Source organism: Chiloscyllium plagiosum, unplaced genomic scaffold, assembly GCF_037043375.1.
Source record: "Chiloscyllium plagiosum isolate Xiang-an unplaced genomic scaffold, Cpla_swu_hap1 HiC_scaffold_10, whole genome shotgun sequence".
In the NCBI taxonomy this organism is placed as follows: domain Eukaryota; kingdom Metazoa; phylum Chordata; class Chondrichthyes; order Orectolobiformes; family Hemiscylliidae; genus Chiloscyllium; species Chiloscyllium plagiosum.
The window spans coordinates 53522418-53549270 of NW_028270148.1; the positions used below are offsets into that span (position 1 = coordinate 53522418).

General features: G+C 42.4%; 1 protein-coding gene across 1 annotated transcript in view; it reads left to right on the plus strand.

The window, feature by feature from the left end:
• The first annotated feature begins 7006 nt into the window (after positions 1-7006).
• nek2 (NIMA-related kinase 2) overlaps positions 7007-26853 on the plus strand; it is a 30021-nt gene continuing 10174 nt past the window's right edge. The window contains exons 1-5 of the mRNA XM_043695888.2: positions 7007-7258; positions 18067-18284; positions 19171-19411; positions 20501-20583; positions 26497-26623. Of these exons, the coding sequence (XP_043551823.1) occupies positions 7163-7258; positions 18067-18284; positions 19171-19411; positions 20501-20583; positions 26497-26623 (765 nt within the window). The 5' untranslated portion in view covers positions 7007-7162. The remainder of the gene's footprint in view (positions 7259-18066; positions 18285-19170; positions 19412-20500; positions 20584-26496; positions 26624-26853) is intronic.

Genomic DNA, 26853 nt, shown 5'->3' on the forward strand with positions numbered 1-26853 from the left:
TCCTGGCTTGCAACATATGATGTGGTGTACAGCTGGGGTATAAGTAGTGTGAACTCCACCTCTCCCACTGTGCAATTTAATAAGAAGGTCCCCCAGAATCCATAATTAATGAGTAAGGAGAGGAAGATTCCCAAGAAAAGGTGCCCTAGGCCAAGCTGAGCAGGTGCCATGAATCCCATTTGACAAAACACTTTAAATGAAAATAGGAAAATTCCACCAAATGTGTTTCAGGAAGATGTTTCTGAATATCTCTAAGTTTACTGGGAATGGATAGATGATTGCCTTACTAATTGAGAACAGAGTCTGAATAAATGGATAATTTTCAGGTGGCAAAATATATATCGAGTGTTGCTGCCCCCTTGACTATTACAACTTATGTTAATCATTTGGACAAGAATTTTATTGTAGCAGAAACTGCTGACGAAATAGATGGGTAGGAAAATAAGTAAGTAAAAGAAAATAAGATCCTGGAGCAAGTGAGGTTGAGGGGTGATCTTATAGAGATTTATAAAGTAATGACGGGCATAGATAAGGTGAATAGCAAATGTCTTTTCCTTAAGGTAGGGGAGTTCATAATTAGAGGGCATATTTTTAAGGTAAGAGGAGAAAGATTTAAAAGGGAACTGAGGGGCAACTTTTTCACACAGAGGGTGGTTCATATGTGGAATGAACTGCCAGAAGAAATGGTACATGCAGGTACAGTTACAGCATTTCCAAGACATGGATATGTATATGAACCAGAAAGGTTTAGAGAGGTATCGGCCAAATACAGGCAAATGGGACTACTTTAGTTTGGGAAACTTGGTCAGCATGGACGAGTTGGACTAAAGGGTATGTTTCCATGTTCCATGACTCTATGATAAGTGAGCAAGGAGACAAACATACAGATAATTATAGGTCAGTTAGCTCAACATCTGTTATTGGAAAAATATTAGTCTATTATAAAGGATATAAAATCAGAATATTTAGGAGTACATAATATGATTAATCAGAGTCGCCATAGCTTCACGAAGAGAATGTCATGCCTGACAAATTAATTAGAATTCTTTCAGGAGGCAATGAGAATCATAGATAAAAGGGAAGAACCAGATGTAATATATTTGGATTTTCAGAAGGTATTTGATAAAGTACCACACATTAGGCTTTTTAATAAATTAAGAGCCCCTGGATTTGGAGGTAGTATATTAGCATGGATAGATTATTGGCTTATTGATAGACATTTGTGATAAGGAGGGGCATTTGCAGGATGGTAATTTGTAACTAATGGAGTGTCACAGCTACTAGATATTTTATAATATCTACTAAGGAATTGGATGAGAAAAGTGAATGTACTATAGCCAAGTTTGAGGATGATACAAAAATTGGTTGAAAGGTAAATGGGAAGAATGGCACAAAGTCTGAAGGAAACTGTTTCACTTTTATGTTTCTTTGCAGCCTTTGTTTAGTTTCTTAAAAGGACTGTTACAATTTTTTTTTTGTTTATGGTTGATAAGGCACTGGGTGTGTGTATCAGTTTGTGCGTGTTTGAGTGTGTGACAGAGATTGGAGGGTCCCCTCGGCCTGCCCAAACTGGCGATCAGCAGGTCCAGAAAGAGGCTTCCAGTACCTGTCTGGCTCCTTCTTCTGTGTTTATGTCCTTTGGTTGTCCATCAAGAGGGAGCATGTGGTGTCCACTGGCATGGTAGAGGCCTTTACAGACCAGTAGGCAACGAGGCGGTAGAGTATATTATCACCCTGATAATGATATTTTGATTTGGTCTTGATAAGATTCTATTTGTGTTTTGTAAGTTTCCTTTGACTGATTAGCTTGTTTTTGTTATAGTACCCCACCAGGACCTTGTTTAAGTTGTTTTAAAAGAGTAGACTGGTTATACAATGGACAAAGATTTGGCAATTTGAGGAGCCAAATATTATTTAAATAAAAAAGATTGCAGAAAACTACAGCACAGAGAGATTTAAAGTCATAGAGCTTCACAACATGGAAACAGACCCTTCAGTCCAAATAGCCCACACCAATCATGTTCCCAAACTAAACTAGTGCCACCTGCCTGCGTTGGCCCACATCCCTTCAAACTTTTCCTATTCATGAACTTATCCAAATGTCTTTTAAATTTTGTAACTGTACCAGCATCCCACTTTCACTGACAGTTCATTCCACATATGAACCACTCTGTGTGAAAAAGATACCCCATGTCCTTTTTAAACCTTTCTCCTCTCACCTTGAAAATAGGCTTCCCAGTTTTGAACTCCCCCACCCTACAGAAAAGATCACGGTCATTCACAAGTCCTTTTACACAAATCACAAAAAGCTAGCATGCAAGGGAATGCGGAAGACAAATGAAATGTTGGTCTTTATTTCAAAGAGAATGGAGTATTTTGAAAGTAGAGTCACAGGTAGATAGAATATGAAGAGGGTGTTTGGTATGCTTTCCTTTATAGGTGGTGGGGGGTCATGTTGTGGCTGTACAGGACATTGGTTAGGCCACTTTTTGGAATATTGCATGCAATTCTGGTCTCCTTCCTATCGGAAGAATGTTGTGAAACTTGAAAGGGTTCAGAAACGATTTACAAAGATGTTGCCAAGGTTGAAGGATTTGCGCCATCGGGAGAGGCTGAATAGGTTGGGGCTGTTTTCCCTAGAGTGTCAGAGGCTGAGGGGTGACCTTATAGTGGTTTATAAAATCATGAGGGGCATGGATAGGATAAATAGACAAGGTCTTTTCCCTGGGGTGGAGATACCAGAACTAGAGCGCATAGGTTTAGGGTGAGAGGGGAAAGATATAAAAGGGACCTAAGGGACAACTTTTTCACACAGAAGTTGGTGCATGTATGGAATGAGCTGCCAGAGGAAGTGATGGAGGCTTGTACAATCACAGATTTAAAAGGCATCTGAATGGGTATATGAATAGAGGGATATGGGCCAAGTGCTGGCAAATGGGACTAGATAAGGTTAGGATAATCTGGTCGGCATGGACGAGTTGGACCAAAGGGTCTGTTTCTGTGCTCTCCATCTCTATGATTCTGTAAAATAGAGAGGTCTTGCTGAAACTATACAAGACACTAGTCATACCACAGCTGGAATATTGTAATTGGTTTTGGTCCCATTATCAAAGGAAAGCGATAGTGGCATTAGAGGCAGTAGAGAATGTTCAGTAGGTTAATCCTGGATATAGCGGCCCTTAATTATGAAGAATGGTTGAGTAGGGATTGTACTTTGGCAGGAGGAATAGCAATGCAAAACTGCAGTAAAGAGGGATCAGGTTCTCCTTGAACTTGATTGCAAAAGGTTCGTGTGCAATTTGAATGTAAATCTTATCTTGAAATTTGGGATTGTTAGAAGTTGCCCAAGTCCTATAGTTAATTACATCTCAATGCCATTTTCAGAATTTGACTTTCTGTTAATGTTTGTTATTTTTCAGAACAATAGTAGAAAATAATGTTGCTACCTTCCATGCCAAGTTTTGACAGATATTGTACAGAACATGGAAATATCCAAGTTTAGGTGGCACGGTGGCCCAGTGGTAAGCATTGTTGCCTCATAGTGCCAGAGACCCAGGTTCAATTCCCGCCTCAGGCGACTGACATTCTCCCCATGTCTGCGTGGGTTTCCTCTGGGTGTTCCGATTTCTTCCCACAGTCCAAAAATGTGCAGGTTAGGTGAATTGGCCATGCAAAGTTGCCTGTCGTGTTAGGTGAAGGGATGAAATGTAGGGGAATGGGTCTGGGTGGGTTGCGCTTCGGCAGGTCGGTGTGGACTTGTTGGGCTGAAGTATCACCTAACTATTCGAGATTGCCCAGGTTATGCTTTTTTGTTTGTTATGTAAATTGCGAAACAGTTAAACTGTCAAGACATCTATTATGTCAAGTCTGGGAGAGGTTGGGCAAGAAGGAACTTGCGAGGAGAACGTGAGGACTGCAGATGCTGGAGATCAGAGCTGAAAATGTGTAGCTTGAAAAGCGCAGCAGGTCAGGCAGCATCCAAGGAACAGGAGAATCGACGTTTCGGGCATGAGCCCTTCTTCAGGAATGAGGAAAGTGTGTCCAGCAGGCTAAGATAAAAGGTAGGGAGGAGGGACTTGGGGGAGGGGTGTTGGAAATGCGACAGGTGGAAGGAGGTTAAGGTGGGGTTCTGTCTTGGTGGCGATTGGAGGGGAGGGGCTCAAGGGCGGAGGAGCGGGAAGTGGAGGAGATGCGGTGGAGAGCATTGTCAATCACGTCTGAGGGGAAATTGCGGTCTTTGAAGGAGGCCAACTGGGTTGTACGGTATTGGAACTGGTCCTCCGGGGAGCAGATGCGGCGGAGACGAAGGATTTGTGAATATGGGATGGCGTTTTTACAGGGGGCAGGATGGGAGGAGGTGTAGTCTAGGTAGCTGTGGGAGTCGGTCAGTTTATAGTAAATATCAGTGTTGATTCGGTCGCCCGAGATAGAAATGGAGAGGTCTAGGGAGGAGTCTGAGACGGACCAGGTAAATTTGAGGTCGGGGTGGAAGGTGTTGGTAAAGTGGATGAACTGTTCAACCTCCTCGTGGGAACACGAGGCAGCGCCGATACGGTCATCGATGTAGCGGAGGAAAAGATGGGGGGTGGTGCCAGTGTGGCTGCGGAAGATGCACTGTTCCACATATCCTACGAAGAGGCAGGCATAGCTGGGGCCCATGCGGGTGCCCATGGCTACTCCTTTGGTTTGGAGGAATTGGGAGGATTGGAAGGAGAAGTTGTTCAGGGTGAGGACCAGTTCAGTCGGTCGAAGGAGGGTGTCAGTGGAAGGGTACTGGTTGGTACAGCTGGAAAGGAAGAAACGGAGGGCTTTGAGTCCTTTGGAGGATGGAGGTGTACAGGGACTGGATGTCCATGGTGAAGATAAGGTGTTGGGGACCGGGGAAGCAAAAATCATGGAGGAGTTGGAGGGCGTGGGTGGTGTCCCGAACATAGGTGGGGAGTTCTTGGACTAAGGGGGACAGGACCGTGTCGAAGTATGCAGAGATGAGTTCGGTGGGGCAGGAGCAGGCTGAGACAATGGGTCAGCCGGGGCAGTCAGGTTTGTGGATTTTGGGCAGGAGGTAGAAACGGGCGGTGTGGGCTTTGTGGGACTATGAGGTTGGAGGCGGTGGATGGGAGATCCCCTGAGGTGATGAGGTTATGGATGGTCTGGGAGATGATGGTTTGGTGGTGGGAGGTGGGGTCATGGTCAAGGGGGCAGTAGGAGGAGGTGTCCACAAGCTGACGTTTAGCCTCAGCAGTGTAAAGGTCGGTGCACCAAACTACTATCATGCCTGAAAATGTGTTGCTGGAAAAGCGCAGCAGGTCAGGCAGCATCCAAGGAACAGGAGAATTGACATTTCGGGCATAAGCCCTTCTTCAGGAATGAGGAAAGTGTGTCCAGCAGGCTAAGATAAAAGATAGGGAGGAGGGACTTGGGGGGAGGGGTGTTGGAAATGCGATAGGTGGAAGGAAGTCAAGGTGAGGGTGATAGGCCGGAGTGGGGTGGGGGCGGAGAGGTCAGGAAGAAGATTGCAGGTTAGGAAGGCGGTGCTGAGTTCGAGGGATTTGACTGAGATAAGGTGAGGGGAAATGAGGAAACTGGAGAAATCTGAGTTCATCCCTTGTGGTTGGAGGGTTCCTAGGCGGAAGATGAGGCGCTCTTCCTCCAACCGTCATGTTGCTATGGTCTGGCGATGGAGGAGTCCAAGGACCTGCATGTCCTTGGTGGAGTGGGAGGGGGAGTTGAAGTGTTGAGCCACGGGGTGGTTGGGTTGGTTGGTGCGGGTGTCCCAGAGGTGTTCTCTGAAACGTTCTGCAAGTTGGCGGCCTGTCTCCCCAATATAGAGGAGGCCACATCGGGTGCAGCGGATGCAATAGACGATGTGTGTGGAGTTGCAGGTGAATTTGTGGCGGATATGGAAGTATCCCTTGGGGCCTTGGAGGGAAGTAAGGGGGGAGGTGTGGCCGCAAGTTTTGCATTTCTTGCGGTTGCAGGGGAAGGTGACAGGAGTGGAGGTTGGGTTGGTGGACCTGACGAGGGAGTCACGGAGGGAGTGGTCTTTTCGGAACGCTGATATGGGAGGGGAGGGAAATATATCCCTTGTGGTGGGGTCCATTTGGAGGTGGCGGAAATGACGGCGGATGATACGCTGTACATGGAGGTTGGTGGGGTGGTAGGTGAGGACCAGTGGGATTCTGTCCTGGTGGAGGTTGGAGGGGCAGGGCTCAAGGGCGGAGGAGCAGGAAGTGGAAGAGATGCGGTGGAGGGCATCGTCGACCACCTTGGATGCTGCCTGACCTGCTGCGCTTTTCCAGCAACACATTTTCAGCTCTGATCTCCAGCATCTGCAGTCCTCACGTTCTCCTCGAAGATTACTACCACGCCTCCCTTGTCTGCCGGTTTGATGGAGGTTGGGGTTGGAATGGTGGGAGTGGAGGGCTGCATGTTCCGAGGGTGAGAGGTTGGAGCGGGTGAGGGGGTGGAGAGGTTGAGGCAGTTGGTGAGAGGGGTGGAGCTTCAACATACATTCTGGGTTATTTTGTATCAAATAACTATACAACCAAAAAGATTAATGCCGGTAATTAATAGCCCCTTGTTTTACACTTTTTAAGAGTTACTTGTTATTTTGAAGTTTTTTGACACTTAAATTTCTCATTTCTAATAAATTCCAGTATTTTCCCAGAAATACAGTGACATTCTAATTCCATTTGGCTTGGACGCTGAAAGAAGTCTTACTTTAGAAATTGGATCGCCTTTGTCTCTAACAACAAACTATAGACAAAACAAATTCGCAAACATCATAGTATGAAAATCCAGAACGAACGCTAATCGCGTTTAAATTTCGCGCGCTGCCCCCGCGCTCCAGCCGCTCCCAAGGCAACTATTTGTTATTCGCAAGAGCCAACCAAAGGACGGGACACCGAGGCTGACTAACCAATCGGAATGGAGCTGAGGAAGCCAGTTTGGGGGGGGGGGGGAAGGCCCACGCGCTTTCGTCGGTTGAGCGCGGCTTCAACGAGAACTGGCCATAGCACCCGACCCCACTCCCACGATCCCCTAATCGGTCTCTCTCCCCCGACAACTCGCACATATATATCGAGCCAGGGAAGTGGATGTGTCAGAGGCAGAGTCCCCTCAACTCCATCTCGGACATCGATGCTCGCCTCGCGTTGAAAAAATGCCTTCCCGCCTAGAAGATTATGAGCTGCTGGAGAGCATCGGCTCCGGTTCTTATGGCAGATGTCAGAAGATCAGACGGAACTCGGACGGAAAGGTGAGCTCCCATCTAAACAATGCCCCTGGGCATTTTAACTGGGTTTTCCCACCTCACTGGCAAGAGCTGTTTTGTGTCTTAAGGAAATTTGAAAACACTAGCTAGGATGATTTCAATTTACAATTTCGACTCAGAGCGGCAGAAAAGCTAACTGCCGATTCTGACCTCCCTTCCCCCTCAACCCCAATTCCTGGAGGTTTCATCACATGATCTTCTCTCCAATCGCAACCTATTCCCAGATGTAGTTAAAGACACCTAATTTCACCGTTGGACTTTCGTTACCTTAACACACACATTTATTGTATCTGTTGCTCCAGATGTGGTCCCCTCTACATTGTGGAGACAGGACCTGTACTTGCAGAAGGCTTCAGAGAACAACACCCCCCACCTATGGCCTGACCACTTTAACTCCCTCAGGCGGAAGTGGGTACTGCAGATGCTGGGGATTAGAGTCAAGGTTAGAGTGGTGCTGGAAAAGCACAGCAGATCAGGCAGCATCCGAGGAGCAGGAAAACTGAAAACGTTGATTTTCCTGCTCCTCGGATGCTGCCTGACCTGCTGTGTTTTTTCCAGCACCACACTATCTTCACTTTAACATCCCCAATGACATGCAGGTTTTGGGCCTCCTCCGTTGCCCAACCCTTAACATCCAACACCACATCTTCCACCTTGGGACCCTCCAACCACTTGGGATCAATGTGGATCTCAGATCAAACCTTTCAGCTTGGCACCACCCTCTTGACCTCTCCTACCTGTCCATCTTCCTTCCCACCTATTTACTCTACCCTCCTCTCTGACCTATCACCTTCACCTCCCATCTTCATTTACCTATCACATTCTCAGCCCTCTTTCCTCCACAGCCCCCCCCCCCCCCCCCCTCTGATTTATCTCTCAGCCCCCTTGGCCCACAAGCCGCATTCCTAATGAAGAGTTTATGTTCGAAACATCAATTCTGCTGCTCCTTGGATGCTGCCTGACTGTCTGTGCTTTTCTAGCACCACAGACTCAACGTGGAAGCAGAAATTGTCATTTAGCTGAGTCTGCTCTGCCATGCAACGCCATTATGACTAATCTGATAATCCTTGACTCCATTTTCCTACCTTTTTCATATAATTTTTAATTACTTAACCAATTAAAAATCTATCTCGGCCTTGCATATGCTTAATGAGCCACTGCAAAATCCCTCTGTGGTGAAGAATTCACAGATTCACCTCCCTCTGACAAAATTTCTCATTATCTGAAATGGGTAACCCCTTACTTTGACATCATATCTGGCTGTGGACTCTCCCACAAGGGGAAGTCATATCTCTATATAGCCCTCACTGTAAATCTTGTATTTTTCAATCAAGTGTCTTCGTTAGAATCATAGAAATGTATAGAATGGAAACAGACCCTTCAGTCCAATTTGTCCATGCTGACCAAATATTCTAAATTAAATCTAGTCCCATTTACCAGCATTTGGTCATATCCCTCTAAACTTTTCCTTATCAAATATCCTGGAAGTCCAAATATTCTACATCTACAGGATCCCCATGATCCAGATTTCTTATATCTTCAAAGAACTCCAGTAAATCAGTAAACTAAATTTACCCTTCATAAAACAATGCTGACTCCAAATATCCTGTTGTTACTTTCTTAATAATTGTTCCCAATGACAGGCCAAAAATTACATGATGGGGTTATAGTCCAACAGTTTGTTTGAAAGCACAACCTTTCGGAGCTCCCTCCTTAGTAACTGATATGCAGTTTTCTGCTTTCTGCCTCCCTTCCTTTTCTTGAAAAAAGTGTGTTATATTTGCATTTTTCCACTTCGCTGGAAACTTTTCTGCATCCAGGGAATTTTGGAATATTCTAGCCTACAGATTCACTACCTTTGTACTTTTTTTAAGACCATAGGATGTAACGCATCAGATCCAAGGATTTGCCTGCCTTCAGTAGCTTTGCAATGATGTTGTTCTAAGTTACTATCTTTCTATAACTTTCATTACCTGTCAGAAGCTTATTTTCCCTCGTCAGCCATTGTTTCTGTGGTTGCTAAGTTGAAATGTTTAAAGGTGCACGATTTAGAAGGATGATAGTGGCCTGATAGATCATAAATCATACAGAAGGATTTAACAAGGCTGAATGGTAATCTGATAGAGGTTTATAAAATCATGAAAGGCATGGATAGAGTAAATAGACAAGGTATTTTCCCTGGTGTGGGTGAGTCCAGACCGAGAGGGCATAGGTTCAAGGTGAGAGGGTAAAAATATAAAAGAGACCCAAGGAGCAACTTTTTCATGCAGAGGGTGGTGCGTCTATGGAATGAGCTGCCAGCAGAAGTGGTGAAGGCTGGTACAATTGCAACATTTAAAAGGCATCTGGATGGGTATATGAATAGGAAGGGTATGGAGGGATATGGGCTGGGTGCTAGCAAGTGAGACGAGATTAGGTTGGGATATCTGGTTGGCATGGATGAGTTGAACTGAAGAGTACATTTCCGTGCTGTACATCTCAATGTCTCTTAGCAGCACTGAGCATCTTTTCTCAAGTTACCTGTTCTTAAGATTATTAAGAGGTTTGATAGGGTAAATGCAGAGATGCTTCCATTTCTGGGGTAAGACCGAAATTGTTACTAATAAGTCTAGTAATAAATTGGCAAGTTTCTTTTTTGTTTGATTAAAATGCAGAAAGTGCACAAATGCATTGTGATAAGTGGATACCATGGGAAAGTCAGATAAACACCTGAGGGAGATAGAAATAAAAGGATGTGATGATGGGCTTCATTGAAGTAGTTTATGAATAATGTTCCCTCTAAGCGGTAAATGCGCACAGCTGCTCTGAAAGTCCATGCATGGTGATAGTGTGCTAAGACCTCTGAGGTCCATGAGGAAGAAAATAAAATAATCGAGACTGCTGAATATGAGGTTGCTTGTAAAGCAAGATGTTTGGCAACATGACATACTTTTTCTTTAAAAAAAAAAGGATGCTTGAGAAACTCATGAATTCTGGCATCTATGTTTCAAATCCATTGACTCTTTTGGAATGGAAGTGAGGTGGAAAATTGTGTGTTTTACTATGTTGTTAAGTGGAAAGCAACAAGAAGATCAGAAGAGCAGGTCAGCAAAATATTAAGGGAGATTGTGAGATTAAAGGCATCATGGAACAAGATAAAGAACGTAGCACAGTTTTAGAGAAGACAAGCTATAGATCAGAGTACAGGTGATCTCCAATTTACAAATATCTGATTTATGAATGCTCATACTTACAAACTTATACACTGATATAATTTTAAATAACAGACATGCACATTTCCTGTACTTTTGCCTTCCTGCTTTGTATTGTCCTGCCTTGCGCTCCAATTTACAAACTGACCTGCAAGTGGACTCAAGAATGGAATCTACAGAAGAACCTCAATTATCCAAATGAGATGGGCGGGCACAATTTCATTTGGATAATTGTTTATTTGTTTAATCGATTCAATGCCTCTCCTCTGGGGCTCAGTTTTCTGTTAAGTCTGCTCCCTGTTCAGGAGTCTAGGCAGTAGCACACTGCATGAGTCCCCAACCCCGTCGGTCCCCAGCCCGCCCCTAACCCTGTCCAACACCGCCACCCCCAACCTGGTCCAACATTGCCCCCAACACCATCTCACGCCCGCCCCAATCCCATCCAACACTGCCCCCCAAACGCCACGCCCTGCCTGCCCTCAAATCCTGTTCAACTCCACCGCCCAATCCTGTCCATCACCGCCCGCCCCCATGCCCCCACTGTGCTCTCCTCCCCCTGCGGGGCATCCAGACTGGACGCCAACAGTAAGACTGCTGCTGCCTTCCTGGGGTAAGTCTCCAAATAGCACCCATGTGCGCATACACACAACTTTATACTGCAACTTTTTGAAAGTTCCCCCTCTGCCCTGTACAGAACAATGTTAGAAAGAATATCTGGGCAAAGGGGGTTTCGGGTTCACCCCTGTGTAGAACTCCAGAGAAAGTGTGGAGAAAGGAAGAGAGGGCGGGAGGTCAGTCATTTGGTGACAGTGCCTGGGCTCCCATTGATATCCAGGACTGTTCTCAGCAGCTTTTCACTAAGCCGAGATTGTTTTTAATCATTGTAAACAAAAGGTGTGATCAGTGTTGGAAATACCTCTTTGATGTAATGTTTCTATCGGGACCTCAATCTCCTTCGGATAATCCGATATTCGGATAATTGATTTTTGGATAATCGAGGTTTCTCTGTATTCATAACCCACGGCTGCCTGTAGGTATTAATAACAGAATGAAGTTGGACCGTGACTGAAAACGAAGTTTTCTTCTAAAGGCATCCCAAGATCGTAGTTAAAGGAGTACTTAACACTCTAAAAAAATACTTTGGCTTCCCAAATGAATCCACGTGGTTCATATCTGCTCCTACCAGATATCATCTGCACACTTTGGATTACAGACACCTACATTGCCAAAATCACATGAGTAGATAAAGCTGATTTATATGCGAAACTGCCTTCTGAAACCATGGAAATTTCATGCCCACAATTCCAGCATGTGGAGGGTGAATTCTGATTTTATCAGGAATTTGGTGAGGGGAATTTGTATAACAGGAGAGCTTGGAATAACTGAATCATATGAAGAATGAGAGGTCAATGAGGAGAGGTTTGCAGTTATTAAATCTGTAAATGCATCCAATATGGTGAGGTAGAGAAAAAATATGGAGTACTGGACACAAACTGCAGGTCTGGCAGCATCTGTAGAGAAAAAGCCATGTGAATATTTCAAGTCCAGTGATCATTTGTCAGAACTGAAGAAAGCTGGGAAAGGGTAGTATTTATGCTGATGACAGGTTGGGGGATGGAAGGGCTGGAGGGAATAAATAGATAATGCAGTTGAGATAGGGTGGACAGAATGGTGGACAGAGAGATAGCTGATGATAAGCCAAGGAGCGATAAGTGCAAACAAGAAGTCTGAACATTTGATAATGGATTGTCTGTTCAGCGGCTTGTTCAGTGAGGATTTGGGTGTGGGAGAAGGGTAACCTACATGGAGGAGGATGATCATGTTCTGAAATTTTAAATCTTAATGTTGAGCCCTGAAGATCATAAGTTGCATAGGTGGAAGATGAAGTGTTGTTTTCCAGCTTGCATTGAGCCTTGCTGGAGCACTGCAGCAGACCTGAGACAAATATGTTGACGTGGGAACCTGGTGAGTTGTAGTGGAGGACAGCTGGAAGCTTGGGGTTATTTCTATGGACCAGATGTAGGTGTTCAAGAAAACAGTCATCCAATCTGCTTTTTGTCTCCCCAGTTTTAAAGGAGACCACATTGTGAGCAGCTAATTCAGTATAATAGATTGAATGAGGTACAGATAAATTGCTGCTTCACCTGGATGGTATGTGCAGGTTATTGCATAGTGAGGAGTTAAATGGGCATGTATTATACCTTCTGTGATTGCATGGGAAAGTGCTGGGGGATATTTTGGGAGTGGAGGAGGTGTGGACTAAGGTGGCCAAAAAGAATGGTCCTTGAAGAATGCTGACAAAGGAGAGGAATGTGTGTCTGGTGGTGGCATCTCTCTTAAGGTGGTGGAAATTGTTTGTACACTTTGGAAGGAGCATCAGGAATGCAGAGTACTGGGCTAATGGTAAGATTCTGGGCAGGGTAGACGAGCGGAGAGATCTCCGTGTCCACGTACATAGATCCATGACAGTTGCCACCCAGGTTGATAGGGTTGTTAAGAAGGCATACGGTGTGTTAGCTTTTATTGGTGGAGGGACTGAGTTTCAGAGCCACGAGGTCATATTGCGGCTATACAAAACTCTGGTACGGCTGCACTTGAAGTATTGCGTACTGTTCTGGTCATCACGTTATAGGAAGGATGTAGAAGCTTTGGAAAGGATTCTGAGGCGATTTACTAGGATGTTGCCTGGTATGGAGAGAAGGTATTATGAGGAAAGGCTGATCAACTTGAGGCTGTTTTTATTAGAGAGAAGAAGGTTGAAAGGTGATTTAATTGAAACGTATAAGATAATCAAACGGTTAGATAGGGTAGACGGTGAGAGCCTTTTTCCTCGGGTGGTGATGGCTAGCACGATGGGATGTAGCTTTAAATTGAGGGGTGATAGATATAGGATGGATGTCAGAGGTTTCTTTACTCAGTAGTAGCAGTGTGGAACGTCCTGCTTGCAACAGCACTAGACTCACCAACTTTAAGGACATTTAAATGGTCATTGGATAAACATATGGATGAAAATGGAATAGTGTAGGATCGATAGGTTTCAGATTGGTTCCATAGTCTGTGCAACATCCAGGGCTGAAGGGTTTGTACTGCACTTTCATGTTCTATATTCTGTGGAGGTTAGTGGGATAGAAAATGAGCACCAGGGCACCCTATCGTTGTGGGAAGGGCTGAGGGCAGAAGTGCAGGAAATGGGTCAGATATGGTTGAAGGCCCTATCAACGTCAGTGGCGGGGAACTCTTGGTTGAGAAAAGGTGGATATTTCTGAGGCCCCTCCATGGAAGTTTAGAGGCCAAAAAACTGCAGATGCTGGAATCCAAGGTAGACAAACAGGAGGCTGGAAAAACACAGCAAGCCAGGCAGCATCAGGAAGTGGAGAAGTCAACATTTTGGGTGCAACTCTACTTCAGGATCTTCTGTTTTTTTATATGCCTAAATATAGTAAGGTTTTCAGAAACATTTCTGACTACTCATTAATCATTGGCAGTCAAGAGCAGGCACAGTCACAGGAAGGTTATTTTAACAATACAGATTGGCTTTGGGCAACAGAACCTCAGCTTCTTATAAGGGGTAATGGACTTGGAAAAGAAAATTACTCCTCAAAGGGAGATGGATCTGTGGAATTCACTACCCCAGAGTTGGATGCTAGATCGTGGAGTAAACTGGAGGTTGCGGTTAGCAATAAGTTGAACCTGGCTTGCTGTGTTCTTTGAGCCATCTGCTTGTCTACCTCCATGGAAGGTGGCATTATCAGAACAGATGAGATGGAGAAACTGGGAGAATGTGTTGCAGAGTATTTATAGGAAGTGTGGTGTGAGGATATATGTCAAGGTAACTGGGAGTTGATGTGTTTTTAATGAAAATTGGTGACTAACTTTTATCTCTAGAAATGAAACCAAATGGAAAAGGAAGGGAATAGTCAGAAATGGAGCAGGTGAAGGTGACAACAGGATGGAATTGCAAGCAAAATTGATAAACTCTTCCATTTTTTAATGAGATAGGTTGGTTTTTATAATGAGTGTGGTGCTGGAAAAGCACAGCAGGTCAGGCAGCATCTGAGGAGCAGGAAAATCGATGTTTTGGGAAAAAGCCCTTCATCAGGAATAAGGCTTGTGAGTCAGGGCAGCTTTATTCCTGATGAAGGGCTTTTGCCCGAAACATTGATTTTTCTGCTCCTCGGTTGCTGCCTGACCTGCTATGCTTTTCCAGCACCACATTCTAGACTCTAATCTTGAGCATCTGCAGTCCTCACTTTCGCCTAAGTTTCTATTATTAATCTAGTAATAGTGTATTTAACAGTACTACTGTTCTTTGTATAATTAATTGTCAAGTTTCTTATTTATTGTATTTACCTATTTTTCTTGTATTATACTTACTTTTTGTATTTTAAATAAACGCAGAGATTCTTTTGCCCTGAAACACCTGTCTACTGCCTCTTCATTTCACATTCCCTAAATAAGACATGTCTAGAACCAGGAAACTGAGTATTTTAACCATTTAAAAGTCAGGAAATAACTGATTGCAAACCAGAATCCTACACAAGTCTCTAAAGGTAGCAGTACAAGTAGATAGGGCTGTAAAGAAAGTAAATGGAATGCTCTTCTTCACTGACAGAATAATAGAATATAAAAGTAGGGACATAATAATGAAACTGCTGAGGCCAAAGATGGAGTATTGTGTGCAGTTCTGGTTGCCTCATTGCAGGACGGATGTAGTTGTTCTGGAAGAGTGCAAATAAAATTTACTAGAATGTTGCCAGGTCTGGAGAATCGTAGTTACAAGGAAAGATTGGAGAGATTGGGTTTTTTCCTTGAACAGAGTAGATTGAGGTAACACAAAATTGTGAGGAATAGAGAAAAGAGTAGACAGGTGGAAGCTGTTTCCTTTGACAGAGTTAAAAAAAATACCAGGGGTCATACATTCAAGCTAAATGGCAGAAGGATTAGAGTGGACATGAATAAAGTTTTTTTTACACAGAGGGTGGTAGGCGTCTGAAATTTGCTACCTAGGTTGGCAGTGGATGAAGAAACCCTAAACTCTTCTTTAAAAAAGTACCTGGATATGCACCTTAAGTGCTGCAAGCTTCAGGGTTATGGGACATGTGCAGGATGGTGGGATTAAAAAGGGCATCTGAGTGTCTTTGGGTCAGCATGGACAAGATGAGCTGAATGCCCCCCTTCTCTGCTTTATCATTTCCATGGTTTTATAATTGATGCACACAGACTTGTGGTGTCTATATCTCACTGCTAAATCACTAATTAAAGATCAACGCTTTATTTGTTCCCAAAGTTACCCGTTCGTACACATTTGCACTGCAACCCAAAGTAACATGTTCATTATAAAACCCAGGAGAAAGTGAGGACTGCAGATGCTGGACATCAGAGTCGACGTTTCAGGCAAAAGCCCTTCATCAGGAATGGGCTGTGAGCCGAGTAAGTGGAGAGATAAATGGGAGGGGTTGGGGCTGGCGTGAAGGTAGCACAGAGTGTGATAGATAGGTAGATGGAGGTGGGGGTGATGGTGATAGATCAGAGAGGAGGGTGGAGTGGATAGGTGGGAAGGTAGATGGATGAGTAGGAGAGGTCATGAAATGGAAGGTTGAAATTGGGAACTTACCCTAGTGACACTGGGCAGCACGGTGGCAAGTGGTTAGCACTGCTGCCTCACAGTGCCAGAGACCTGGGTTCAATTCCCGCCTCAGACGACTGTCTGTGTGGAGTTTGCACATTCTCCCTGTGTCTGCGTGGATTTCCTCCGGGTGCTCAGGTTTCCTCTCACAGTCCAAAAATGTGCAGGTTAGGTGAATTGGCCATGCTAAATTGCCCGTAGTGTTAGGTGAAGGGGTAAATGTAGGGGACTAAGTCTGGGTGGGTTGCTCTTCGGAGAGTCGGTGTGGACTTGTTGGGCCGAAGGGCCTGTTTCCACACTGTAAGTAATCTAATCTAAAACAATTTCAATTAGAGTCATTAATCAGAATTCCTACCCTGGGTCCCAATGCAATGTCACCACCCTTCTTTCCCCTCCCTGCAAGCTTGGTCAGAACGTAGGAGTCTTGGGAGTTTATGCTCACCACTCAAACGCGTTTTTGAAGTGCGCCCGCTTACTGAGGTTTTTGCCATTGGTTCTTCTGGTTCATAACAGGTCTGTGTCTGGTAGCTCTCGTTCATAGAAGTTCTGGTTGGCCTCCCTTTCTCAGATGTATTTGTTCTGATGAGCCCCTTCGTTTGGCCTCCCTGTTCTTGGTTCTCAATTTGGCCTCTGGTTTCTCGTTCCAAAACTGCTTGTTGGGAGTGGGAGTCTGTGGGGAAACTTTTTGTGCAAAAGCTTGTTTTCGAAAAATACTCTCTTCTCAGGTGAGATTTGAGACCTCCCCTCAAATCAGTACTTTTCTTTAAGCTCTTGATGTTCTTTTCTGCAGTTAATTAGCATTCCGATGGTTAGAGTATGTGTGTGAATGGGTTTTGATTCAGGCTGAATGTCCAAAATTCCTGTAGGCCCCATACTGTGCATCATGTACGTAGCCCGATGTGTAAAATCTGTCTCAAGGGGATCATTAATTTCAGTTAACGGTCCTTGTAGAGAGGAACTGTAAATTATATTTCCAGGCTGAACAACGATTCCAGACTGACATGTTTTCTGTGAGTTATGTTTGCATATTTTCAACAGAACTCAGGGTTTTCTAAAGTTTTGAAGAGCTCAGTTTTGTCCACTATTTTCGATGTTGGGGACTTTTGCTCAACCTTACGTTTGCACACTAAGATCTCTCACTCCACCTACACCTCTCAGATTCTTGTTTATTGTATACTCTCTTTTAATATTTGACATCCTTAAATGTGTTACCTCCCACTTATCAGAGTTGAACTCTATCTGCGACTTTCCTACCCACTCCACTAATCCATCTCTATTATTTTGGAGCTCACGACTAACCTCTACACATGGCCAATCTTTGTGTCGTCAGTAAATTTCCCAATAGTGTGTCTCCCCACCTCCCAGCATTCAAGTCCAAATCATTATTGTATAAAACAAACAGCAAGGGTCTCAACACCAAGCCCTGTGGAATATCACCATAAGTAGTCACCATAAGTTCGGTATCAGCTTAAATTTTTGAAATTTAGTACAAGGTGCCTTTGAATTGATAACTTATGTTCGAGTCTCACATGACAGATTGGTCAAATAGTAAAATCCCATGACATATAGGGTAATTTGTTGAATTATATCCAAAATTGGCTTAGTAACAGAAAACAAAGGGTAATGGTCAATGGGTGCCCCTGCAAATGGAAAGCTGATACAGAACTTATGGTGACGACTTGTAAATAGTACAACACCAGGTCATTGTCCAACAGATTTATTTGGTACTTGCAATAAACTTGTTAGACTATAACCTGATGTTGTGTGACTTTTGACTTTGTTCACCCCAGTCCAACACCAGCACCTCTACATCATACATGTAAATATGCACTTTTAACATACAGGAACATCTCTTGAATAACCCGATTGTTGATAGAATCTTCAAATTTCAACTTTAAAACTGTATGTTTGATCCTATGTTTGTAACCCAAATTACTGCCATCTGTCTTAATGGGTATTTTCACTAACATTTGCAGGTTCTGGTCTGGAAAGAAATGGATTATGGATCCATGTCTGAGGCAGAGAAACAGATGCTTGTCTCAGAGGTGAACTTACTTCGTGAACTTAAACATCCAAATATTGTTCGATATTATGATCGTATTATTGACAGAACAAATACAACATTATACATAGTAATGGAGTTCTGTGAAGGAGGTGATTTGGCCAGCCTGATTAACAAGTGTATTCGAGAAAGGTAACATCTGTTTATAATGGGAGAATATTATTTGAATATGCTATTTTTGAAAATAGTATAGGATTCCATGTTATCAATACTTTCTTGTTTGAATCTTGAATTTTTATGATGAAATTACATGATGCAAAATATTGCATCATGTGGTCTGGGTTTTTAATTTTCATTGAACAAAAACACAAGTTGTCCATTGTCTTTTTTTTTCAGAAAAATACATCATGTCATTATTGTATTTTTCTAAACTATTCAGTATATGAGTTGTTAGTTACTGAAGGATCCAAGGATACTTGGTCCTGTTTAATCATGCAGTCGATGTTTGATAAAGTAACTTATTTAATTCAGTTTGTGTTTTTGAATTTAGTGAGCAATTAGAGACTGCATGTGAAATTGTAGCAAAACAGAATGACCCATCATCAGGCAGGCAATGGCAGGACAAAAATAAAATAGTAAGAATAAAGTATTGTAACATCCTCAGATATATTGCTTCTCAGATGTTAAATACTTATGATGACAACAGTTAATATGCCGCAGGTGGTAATGAAGATATACGGAGTCCCCGATTTGCAAACATCTGACTTGCGAAAGCTCGTCCCTTATGAACCTGATCCAAAATGAGGATGTAATTTGAAAGGCCCAAAATGCAAACATTTCCTGCACTAACGAATAGCTGCTTTACATTGTCTTACATTGTGTTGCGACTTGCCTGCTTGCAACCTGAGGACTACCTGTAACCCTTATTGAATGTTGTTTAGCTTCAAAGATGCATATTTTGTGTTAACATCTCTTAACCATAGAAATTTTATGGAATTCTTCATTAGGTCGTGTTTCTTATTGAATACTTTTAGGAATATTGTTCCTTTTTTAAAAAAAACGTTAATTTGTCTTTCAGGCGATATTTAGAGGAAGACTTTGCCCTGCGTGTCCTTGCTCAGACAGCTTTGGCCTTACGAGAATGTCACAGACGTAGTGAAAGTGGTCGCACAGTGCTACACAGAGATCTCAAACCAGCAAATGTTTTTCTTGACGCGCAACATAATGTCAAATTAGGTGATTTTGGCTTGGCTAGAATTTTGCAACATGATACTAGTTTTGCCAAAACATTTGTTGGCACTCCATATTACATGTCTCCAGTGAGTATACACTTTCCATACAATATTTGAAAGTGCACACAACATCAATGTTAAATCCCCTATTCCCATCCTCCTTCTTCCCCTGCCCACAGAGGTGTAAAGAGCTGGACAAATAAGATTGTATTGGCAGATCACGAGTCGCAGCCAATAGGTTAGCAAGGTGAAACTGTTAAGTGTTGCCTGAAAGTTTTGGAGTGGTGGGATTAGTGTGTGGCAGAGAGTGATGATCACTCTGGTTCTATGAAATTAAATGGCTTTCCTGTTCTGTTATACCAGCTGTGGCCCCAGTCTGCTGCAAGGGAGTTGGGGTTGCCATGCTCCAGAACCACCCCCATCCTTTTTATTCACTTGTGGGACATAGGCATTGTTGGTGGCCAGCATTTATTGCCTATTCTTAGTTGGCCTTGAGAAGGTCAAGAAGCTGCGTTCTTGAACTGCTGCAGTCCATGTGCTGTAGGTTATTGGGTGGAATGTCTCTGTTATGCCCTGACAGATTTTGGAGATGGTGCCAGTCTCTCAGTTGAATGCTGTCTGGTGGTGGCTCCTGCATTGCCAGAAGCAAATGGCAGCTCCAGCAAGTGGTGTGAACCTGGTGGGCAGTGTGGGAAAAACTGAAACTTGGAAGTCTTGCAACAACCACAAGTTGGAGAGACAGAGGACTTTGTACCAAAATGGCATCATTGGATCAGGTCATTGTTTAGTGATCCAATGCTGAAAAAAATCTCAGGATGCTCAATGAGATTTAAGACCCCAAAACATTTCACAACATTAAGCTGAGATTTACCCTTGAGTCAAGGCTAAGAAAAATGTTCAGGATTTATTTAAATCCTCACAAACTTGGTCTGTTTGTTAAGAGTTTGTGCTTTCACCACATTCTGTCCAGGAAGAATAGAGACTGTCTCTCTCCATCTCTAACTTCCATTCCTCCCTCAGGTTGAACCAGGTTGCAGGGCTCAGAACACAGTGACGTTGAAATGTTATCCAACTTCATTAAAGTAACTACCTACTTTGGGTAAATAAAGGATTGCAATTATGATATGACTAACCATGTACGTTTCCATTAATCATTTTGCATGATTTAATTTGCAGGAACAAATTAATCACATGTCCTATAATGAGAAATCTGATATATGGTCCTTAGGATGTCTGCTGTATGAACTTTGTGCACTTTCGTAAGTACCGTACTAAGGCTATTCTAATCACAGCATCTTCTGCTCTGATTGTGAGCTTGCATTTTATGACTTAATGCATTTTTTTTGCTTTCTCCCTCTAACTTTTGGTATAAGTGGATGGTTTTCATTAAGGGTATGTTTTGTGCAGACAGATTCTCTTAAAGCTTTGCAAAGTCAAAGACTCGTGGTGTAACCCACATGTTTGAAATTCTAGAAATGAATTCAAGTACAACTCTATTTCAGGCAATTTTTAAGCACACTGTCAGTTGTTGGAGTGGTTGTTTGGATATATTGAAAATTCTGGAAATCTGAGTAATCAGGAAAAAAATTGGCGGATTCCATTCATCAGACATTCATAGTACAAGTTGTTGCTTTATTCGTGCTTATATCATTGTAAAGATCTAAATGATTGGAGGAACGGGCAGCAGAAGTTCTAGTGTTGTCTGCATTCATTTTCTCGAGTTGTTTGATCTATTGCTTTATGATTCTTTTGTTGAAGAAGGTGGAGGTGTAAGAGGATATAGCCACATTTTATTTTCTATGGGATGTGTTCTGCCGCTCAATATCCTTGTCAATGTTTCTTTTAAAGATGGTGAAGAAAGGATGCCCTGTATCATCAATAAGGATTGGATTGGACAAAATTAAAAATCAGACAACACCAGGTTATAGTCCAACAGATTTATTTGGAGACATTCTCAAGATAGCTTTTAACGATAGGTGCCATCTCAGCTCAGATAATGCAGTGAAGGTGTGAGGTTAAAGTCGGTCTGTGTCCCAATGTTAGGTCAAACTGATTCTATTTCTAAAGTGGGGTTTATAGAATTTTACATGGATTTATGCAGTTTTTGAGCAAAATAAAATGTAATTCTGCAAGTACAAATTCGCCCCACAAACTTGTGTGTGTGTGTATATGCAGGGGAGACCGAGTGAGTGTGTGCATGTGTGGGGGTGAGTGTCTGTGAATGTGTGTTTGGGTATAAGTGTGTGAGAAGGTGCATGTGTTGGTGTGAGTGTGGGGAGTGTATGTTTGAGCGAATGAGAGAGAGCTTCTGTATAGAGAGGGTCTGCATGGGTGAGTGGGTCTGTAGGAGAGAGTGTGGGCGTGTGTGCCTCTGTGCCCGCATGCATGAGAGTGTATAGTGTAGTGGGGTCACCTGTAGTGCAACATGAACCTAATGTCCCAGTTGAGGCCATCCCCATTGGTACCGAACATGGCTATCAGCCACTTGCATTGTTGCCTGTCCCATAGTCCGCCTTGGAGGAATGTCCCGGACTGCTGAAGTGTTCCTCGACTGGGACAGAACATTCCTGGCTGGTGATTGTTGTGCAGTGTCCATTTATCTGTTGCTGCAGCCTCTGCTCTGTCTTGCCAATGTACCGTGCCTCTGGGCATTCTTGCCTGCAGCGTGTGAGGTAGACAATGTTGGCTGAGTCACATGAGTACTTGCCGCATACTTGGTGGGTTGTGTCCCCACGTGTAATGGTGGCATCCGTGTCAACACTGTGACACGTCTTGCAGCATCTACCGTGACTGGGTTGCATGGTGTTGTTCTGAGGCAAACCTGTTAGCTCTGAACAATGATCTGTTTGAGGTTTGGTGATTGTTTAAAGGCAAGAAGTGGAGGTGTGGAGAAGGTCTTGGTGAGGTGCTCATCCTCATCAATAATGTGTTGCAAGCTGCAAAGTAGTTTTTCAGCTCCTGGAAAGTGCTTGACAACAAAGGGTACCATATCTGTTGCAGCTCATGTCTGTCTCCTGAGGAGGTCATTACGGTTTCTTGCTTTGGCATGTCAGAACTGGTGGTACTTGCAAGTGTCTGTCACGTTCCTCCTCATCTGAACAGATCCTGTGAATGCATAGTGTTTCTCCATAGAGGATAGCAGTTTTATTATATTTAGGGTGGAAGCGAGACAAATGTAGCATAGTGAGGTTATCTGTGTATTTACAGTAGAGTGAGGTGCACATCCCTGATGGCGATGCATATGTCCAAGAATGAGACAGATACTGGAGAGTAGTCCATGGTGAGTTTGATGTTGGGATGAAACTCATTCATGTCCCTGTGTAGTTGTTTCAGTGACTCTTCGCCATGGGTCCCGAGGAGGAAAATGTCGTCAATATATCTGATGTATAGTGTTGGTTAGAGGTCCTGCATAGAGAAGAAGTCTTGTTCGAATCTGTGCATGAAAATTTTGGCATATTGGGGTGCACATTTGGTCCCCATGTCTGGATGAAGAACTGGTTGCCAAAGGTGAAAACGTTGTGGTTGAGGATGAAGCGGATGAGTTGTAGGACATTGTTTGGAGATTGGCAGTTGTCGGTATTGAGTACTGAGGCTGTTGCCATGAGGCCATAATTGTGGAATGCTGAAACATCCATTGTGATGAAGAATGTTCCAGGTTCAACTGGTCCGTAGGTGCTGAGTTTCTGTATGAAATCTGTAGTGTCGTGACAGAAACTGGGGGTCCTCTGTACAATAAGTTTCAACATCTCTTCGATATAACTCACACAGGGTCCCGTTGCCTGGTATGATGGAACGTTGGCTTTGTGTATCTTCGGAAGATAGCAGAAGTCGCCTACGTGAGAAATACATGGGAGAGGATGCGTAGGGAACTCTGAAGGACTGTATCAAAAGTCTTGATCAATGTTTTTAGTTCATGGATGTGCTCTTTGGTTGTAGCGGCTGGTCATTGCCTGGAGTGTTCCTGGTTCTTTTGGATTGGGAGCGGTCATTTTAACTTCTTTTGTCAATTGAAAAACTAACTTGACAACTGCTTTCACATCCCCTGCCCTGTTTTCTCCCATCTATTTATAATTTTGTTTTAGTGTTTTAAGGGCATATGAAGAGGGTCATGTGATCTGTTCTGATTTGTGCCTGACAGCACATTGGTGGCTTAGATGTTAAAGGTGGGGGACACCGGGTTGTTTTATTGGGATGGAAGTGTAAGATGTTCACAACTTTGGATAATGACTTTGGCATCTATGATTAGTGCAGTATTAAGTCTTAACAGAAAACTTAGAAATGTCATGTTTGTTGCTTTAAATCTGTGTTTATTTAATTTCCAGATAGAATGGAGTTGGAGGGTTTAAGGGGTGGCTAACTAACATTTCTAGCTTGATACAAGGTGCTGTGATTTACATTGCCACAAAGATGGGCTTTAAAGGGGGAAAAGTCCATAACAAATCATTGTAATGTTGGGTTACGTCGTTTTTTTTTAAGCTATTCTTAGCCCAACAACCAGGTTCAGCCTGAAAGAGAAATGAAGGTAAGAGATAGAGAGACAGACAGTCTCTATTCTTCCCACACAGAATATAGTGGAAGCACACACTCTGATTGAAGAGATACAAATGCTGAAAATTTTGCCTAGCTTAGCCTTGATTCAAGAGTAACTCAGCTTAAAAGGAGACAAGGTGCTGGACACTGAGGATGATTTTTGACAGGCCACAAGAGAGTTGACAGTGTAAATTACAACAGTGTTGAGGGGAATTTTATAGTTTGGATCCAAGTTGCAGTTGAAATAATGGTTAGTCATTGTCGCTTTTAGGTTATGGTAAAAAGCTTAAAACTTGAAATCTTGCTCTTAGTCAGTTACATGAACTTTGAATTTGTTTTTAAAAGTCATTGATCTCTCCAAGGATGGTAACCCTTTATGTTACAAATCATTTCATTCAGTTTTTTTTTAATTCAACTGATTCTTATTTTGGATTTTGATGTTTTGAGTCTGAAACATGGTTTATTATACCCTCCTTAGTTTTGCATAGAAATGTCATTTGATAATTTGCAGCTTTTTAAGTCATCAAAAATGATTGACAATTCTGAAGTGTTCTAGAACATTTAAGTCTTAACTGAGCTAAGATGGGTAGCATTTTTTAAAATAATAAACATTTGTTTGGTATGCTGTTGTGTTTACCTAATAATAATAATAACCGCTCAATTCAGGTGTAATTAATCAAACTAGCATAAAAGATTTGGAAATTTTAAACCTAAAACCAGCAGTATAGAAAAGATTTATCCCATGCAGTAATCTGTAAAAAAAAATTGAGTGGCCAAGAACTATTTCAGGTAAAAAGGCAAGTGGGACTAGATTGGGTTGGGATATCTGGTCGGCATGGACAGGTTGGACCAAAGGGTCTGTATCCATGCTGTACATCTCTATGACTCCATAACTTTATTTCTTAAAGTATATTAGACAATAATTAACTAACAACTAAATACAAGTTCTTACTCTAAGCTTTTTTTTAACCTTCCTTTCTATAATATTAGTCCGATAAAACTCCCGATTACGATTTACAAATCAAAACGTCTTATCTCAAAATCAGGCAGCTTGCTTTCTTCTTGGTATTTCAGTCTTTTCTTCTTCTTAGGAATCCTGCTTCATACGTTATTGATCGATAAAGGAACCTTTTAAGAGCGCTATTTCCTGGGCAGTGTGCAGAAGTCGTAGGCTTGGCAATTCTCCTCTCAACTGTTCAATTTTCCCCAGTCTTATACACCCCCCCCAAAAGCATCGGAATGTATCATTTGCTTTTACGGTTGTCAGTATACTAAATTCAAATTGGATTGGAGTTTGGTATTTTTTCGGGGTATAATTTAAACTGATTGGCCTAATTCAAATCTGTTTTGTCACTTCCAGGCAACCAGCTAATCAAGTTGTTCCACCAAATGTTACTTTTTTTTTCAGAACACTTGGTTCTCTCAGGTAGTTCTGCTGGTTTTAACTCTCTTAAAGGGACAGTACACCCACATCTTCATAACAACTCAATCATTTAATAGGTACCCATAAAAGGTATCACACCTCCAGGTCAAAAATGCTCATTTCAGTTGACTGAGTCAGTTTGGAATATTTTTGAAGTGTGTTAATTTTCTTAGACTTGCATGAATAGACAGATTTAAAAATTATTTTATATCAAAGAATATAACTCTGGAAGAAACTGATTGGTGCATACCAATGAAAGCAGTGAAAGTATCAGGATACTTTTTTATGGGCATTTTTCATGTGATTTTAAAATCAAATTATTTTACAGGTGGTGGATAGAATATTATTATAACATACTAATTTATGGTAATAAATTCATTTTTAGCTGTATCTGGGAACCATTATAATGGAAAGAAACAATTGCATTCCATCACCCTGCTCATTTGTGGCCATTCAGAGATGATTTATGTTTGTTATTATGCAAAACAAATTTAAACAGAAACTGTACTGCCATCTAATCAATGCATTTTTCTACACATTTTTCTTGTGCCAAAGGGGAAACTATCCTATTATGCATTCTAACTGTGCTACTGATGCAAACTGGTGTTGTAAATGTTAGTATAATGACATCTAGTGACCATTCTACAGTACTGAAGACAAAACAGATCATTTGGATTGTAGTTTAAATCTTTGTAAAACAGTTCTTCAGATTGCACTGATAAATAAATAATTTTGAAAGTGAAAAGCCTTGACATCGATTGAATTACAATGTGTCAAGCTTTTTTTTTGTTCTAATTCACTAGTGGGATGTGGTTTTTGCTGCCTGAGCCAGAGTTTATCACCTTTCCCTCGTTCTCTTCGAAGATAGAGGTGAGCTGCCTTCTTGAGCCACTGCAGTCCATGTGATGTAGTAGACCTCCATACTATTAGGGAAATCTGGGATTTTGACCAAATACCATTGAAGGCATGGCGATACATTTTCTAAGACAGGATGGTGAGTGGCTTGGAGGGACTTGCAAGTAATGGTGTTGCCATTATCCTTCCAGATGCACGCGGTTGTGGGTTTGGAAGGTGTTGTCTAAGGAGCTTTAGTGTTATCTGATGACATTCTGCTGATACCACATCCAGATTGAGCTTTGCTATTGGTCAGACTAATCATGTTTTGTCATTAAAACTGTGTTTGATTACCTGACTCAATTTTGAATTTTATATTTTAAAGCCCACCTTTCACTGCATATAATCAGAAGGACTTAGCAGAAAAAATAAGAGAGGGCAAGTTCAGACGAATTCCTTATCGCTATTCTGATGAACTAAATGATCTGCTTGGCAAGATGTTAAACCTTAAGGTCAGTATCAGGTTTTTGTTTTGTCAGATGTAAATTTTTTTTTACTCTTTTAAATGTCTTAATTCCTTTTCCATCTTCTGTTATTCACTCTCCTGTATTGCCCACAAAACCATCCCTGCATCAAGAAAAAATGTGAAGCCTAAATTATATGTTAGTTGTAGAAGATTGCTAGCTATATAGAAGCTAGGAGTAGGAGGAGGCCATTTGGCCCTTCAAGCCTGCTCTGCCAT